Consider the following 4,162-nt stretch of genomic DNA (forward strand, 5'->3'; position numbering starts at 1 on the left):
GAATAGACGATCTATTCGGCAGTTAAGTTGAAAGATAAAAATGATAAGGATATAGATTTAGAAGTCAAGTTTACAGTGGCAGATGTGAGAAGGGTATTGGATTTGAAAGACAACGATGACGATCCAATCATTATCCCAGAGAGGTTGAGCAAAGGATTGTGGTTTAGAATGAGATACACGGGATACGTGAATGACAAATACATCAAGTCAAGATTCTGCAGACCGTATAAGTTCATGGTACATTGTGTGGTACATGCGTTGTCACACAGGAAAGGAGCGTATGATGAAACCTCGGACTATATAATGAACATTATTACATGTTTGGTGTTGAGCAGAACTTACAACATCTCGCAGGTGATATTTAATCACATGGTGGATAATGTGAAAGGCGAGAAGTACATTATGTACCCAATGTTTATTCAAATGTTGTTGGATGATCAAGTGCCAAATCTTCCAAAAGATCTAGCAGATGAGTTGAAGTTGCTCCACATGAGTAGTGAAACCTTGAATAGGTTAAACAAGTATAAAGGAATGACACCTGATCAAGAGCCAAGGGTTAAAAGAATGGTTGGAAAGATTGCAAAGCCGAACTATACGGCACCTGAGAACGATCACTAGAGACACGAGGAGAGTAATTCTGAGGACGAAAGTGAACGTTTAAGTGAGATGGTGGAAAAGAAGTTGAGGTTTTGGTATGAGAAAGATGAGAAGAAAAGGAAAAGGACTCTAAAGATTTCACCTAGAGTGACTACACCGAAAATTGTTATTAAGGGTAAAATTGGAAAGCAGGAATCACAAAAGAGGTTGGTAGATTATTCTTATTGAATTTTATACTAATATTGTTGATGTTTGTATTGCAGAGCCAACAAAGAAGAAATCACCTCCAAGGTTGATTGATGAACATGAGATTCCTCCAACAGACTTGATAAAGCAAGGTGCAGGACTCTTAAACATAACGCTTGAAGAATATCAGAAGCATGTTGCTGATGAACCTGCTAAAGATGCTGCAAAATCTCAAGGTTCTAATGTTGAAAAGGAAGCTGAAACATCTGCAAAGAACGTTGAAGCTGAAGGTGTCAAAGAGACTTTAGTTGAAGGTGTTGCTGAATCTGATTCAAGTGCAACTGAAATTGATGACCCAACTAAGATTGCACCGACATCTTATATTTCTGGAAAGCAAAAGTTGAAGAGATCTCCAAAAAAGAAGAAGGATTCTGATGAAGAAGATTCAACTTATGAGCCAACACCACAAGAAAAGAAAAAGAAAGGTATGAAGAAACGTAAAGCAAGACCAACTGGAACTGTTTTAAGAAGTGTTAGAGCGAAAAGGGATTCTACTGCTAAATAACAAGCAACAACAATTCCTGAAGTTCAAAGTGTTCAAGTCCCTGAAGTTGAAAAGAAGAAAGCACCTAAAAGTCCTATATTTGAAAGAGTTGAAAAGAATGATGAAGTTCCTGAAAATGTTGAAAAGGTTGATGATGTAGAGGTGGAATATATGGGAGAAAGACAATCTTCACCACCACCACCACCACCAATCAATCTAACGATTCACATTCACGATGATCCTAAAGATCCGTCATCTGCAAAGAAAGCCACTATTTCAAGCTCAAGCGAAGGTTTTCCTATGTTTCCTGATAATCTTGGACCAGGGCCTATAGGGTTGGATGATTTGGTTACATATTCAATGAAGGGAAGATTAATGTCCTTACAAAGAAAGTCAGTATGTTAGAAAAGGCAAAGGCAAAAGCAGAAGCTGAGCGAGAAGAGTTAAAAGAAAAGTTTGAAGCTTATAAAACAGAGAATACAGAATTGAAGAAAGCTGCAAATAATCATTCTGAAATTATTGATCAGTTGACTGATGATCTTGAAGAACAAAACAAAGTCATTGACATAATCACTGCAGAGTTTGATGAAGTGAATGAGAAGTATGAGACCATGTATGAGACAAACAAGACACTTCATCAGATGATCGGTGAACTGCATGAAACTTCTTCAAATGAGAACAAGGTGTTGAGGCAAGAGATTGAAACCTTAAGGGCTGACAAAGCAGTGAAAGATGAACAGTTGAACATGCTTTACACTGTGATAGAACACAAGCTTGGATTCAACAGTCAGTCTGTGTTTGATGAATTGGAAATTCAAAGAGTTGAGGAAAGAATAATAGAAAGGGAAAAGCAGTTGGCTGAAGAAGCAAAGCAGAAAAAGAAAGGGTTAGTGATTGATAACGAAGAGATTCTTGGGTCTTCTAGCCAACAAGATCCATCTGAAGCTGAAGGTACTATAGATTCTAATCCACTAGCTGTTGTAGCTGTTGTGACGTGATCGATGTTACACTAGAAGAGATTAAGCTTGATAGAAGAAAGATCATTGAATAACGTCATGAAGAGGAAGATAAAAAGAAAAAGGATGCAGAGTTGGAACAGTTGTTTGATGATATTGACAACTATGATCCTAATGGTGATAATGATGACGATGATGATCAAGGGGCAACAGGGTTGTTAGTAGTGAAACCTTCAGTTTAACAAACGCTTGATGACTTCCTAAATGATGAACTGAATGAACAACAAGAAGATCAACAACATGAAGCTTCTTCTTCTGGTAAACAACATGCTGGTGAACAGGTATTCCTAACTCAACCTAAAGTTATTTTCTTACACGCATCATTTGAGGGGGAGTTAGAGGTAGAAAGATCAAGGGAATCTATGTTAGAAGAATTGGGGATGGATGATGGGAATTTAAAGTTTGATATTGAATATGATATTCCACCATCGCCTGAAAGAGAGTATACGTTTAAGTTTGTCAATGAAGTCGATAATTTCAAAGATGTAATCATTGAAGAGGGGTCTGATGTTTCTGACGAAGACACACCTTTTCATTATTCGGGTGTTGATGATACATTTCCCACTTTCGCTGAAATGTTCAACTCATAATGAAGATGAAGTGCGAAGGAAAGTGGTAGAAAGAATTAGTTCTGAAGGTGTTCCTGAAACGGTACCTCAAGAAGAATTGCTTGAAGGTAGGAAGAAATGGTTCAGGGTGATGCCTAAGGAGAGGAAGTACAAGAGGCCACTTCAGTATTTCACGGATCATCCAGATAAATCTCTGGGTGATATTCTATCGTGGGGCTATCTTGAAGATCTTCAAGTATATGCTATTCAAAGAGAGCACAGGGTACAGTATTTCCAGTTTCTTTCTGATATCAAAACACTCCCATGGAGGGATATGGAGGAGCTTGTGCAAACGAAGAATATCAAACAGTTCTACTATGGTCTTGATGTAAAGATGCATGATCAAAAGTTGTGGAACTACATAAAGCTCCAAGCAAAGAACAAATTTCCAGATTGGAAGCCACATGTAACACCCCAAATCCCGAATGATTATATGTGCCGTATGTTCCTCTATGACTTAGCATGAAATAAATAACTAGGCTATTTAACCTAGTTAAGTGTGTGTGGTTAAAAGTATTAAGTGAAGAAAGTAGAAACAATTGAAGGATGAAAGTTGTGCCAAATATATTTTAGTGGCAAACTTGAGGGGTTAAAGTGGGGCAAAATGAAAGTTGAAGTTATATATGAAATATACACACAAACACACACACGTACGTGTGTTCTGGAAGGAGCCAGGAAGCTCCATGAGAGCTCAAGAACCCTAGTCAAGAAATCATCAAATTGAAAGGGTAAATGAAGCTTAAACTCATAACCGAGCACGGATTATTGATCACCTTCACAAGGGGATCGCAAGGTATGTCTTAAAAGTTAGATTGGTTATTATGCACGAAGTGGGTTATGTTGTAAATTTCGAATTTGTATGAAATTGAGTATGAGTATGTGTTAGAATCCTCATTTGGAACATGGATTATGCATGGTTTAGGTTAATTTGATGTTTATGGGTGAAACCCGTTGGTTATGGTGATGATGGCGACTTGAATGATCACCCATGTCCAATTCTTGCTTAATATTGATGTATTTTGACATGCATGATAGATTCTTGTAAGAGGAATTGAAAGAAATATGATACTAGTATGTTTAATGTTTATGTAGGAATGATTCATGTTGATTAGGAGGAGGAATTTGATGAATTAGGTATGAGGTTAGAAGGATATGCATGAATTAGTTGTACATTAAGCTTAGATGGTAGTACGCACACAAGGTGTTTGATG

General features: G+C 37.4%; 1 protein-coding gene across 1 annotated transcript; it reads left to right on the plus strand.

Moving 5' to 3' along the window:
• The first annotated feature begins 666 nt into the window (after positions 1-666).
• On the plus strand, positions 667-3,417 carry LOC110883241 (glutamic acid-rich protein-like). The gene is made up of 7 exons (XM_022131048.1): positions 667-772; positions 861-1,268; positions 1,371-1,619; positions 1,694-2,278; positions 2,389-2,519; positions 2,625-2,886; positions 2,939-3,417. The coding sequence occupies exons 1-7, from the start codon at positions 667-669 to the stop codon at positions 3,415-3,417; spliced, it is 2,220 nt and encodes a 739-aa protein (XP_021986740.1).
• The last annotated feature ends 745 nt before the right edge of the window (positions 3,418-4,162 follow it).

This window comes from Helianthus annuus, chromosome 6 (assembly GCF_002127325.2).
Source record: "Helianthus annuus cultivar XRQ/B chromosome 6, HanXRQr2.0-SUNRISE, whole genome shotgun sequence".
Lineage (NCBI taxonomy): Eukaryota > Viridiplantae > Streptophyta > Magnoliopsida > Asterales > Asteraceae > Helianthus > Helianthus annuus.

Bases quoted from the DNA above. Each gene is read 5' to 3' on its own strand.
- LOC110883241 (XM_022131048.1), top strand. From the start codon at position 667: ATGGTGGAAAAGAAGTTGAGGTTTTGGTATGAGAAAGATGAGAAGAAA. The intron at 1,269-1,370 runs GTATGAAGAAAC...CAATTCCTGAAG, and splicing joins ACAAGAAAAGAAAAAGAAAG to TTCAAAGTGTTCAAGTCCCT. The intron at 2,887-2,938 runs GTGTTGATGATA...CTCATAATGAAG, and splicing joins CACACCTTTTCATTATTCGG to ATGAAGTGCGAAGGAAAGTG.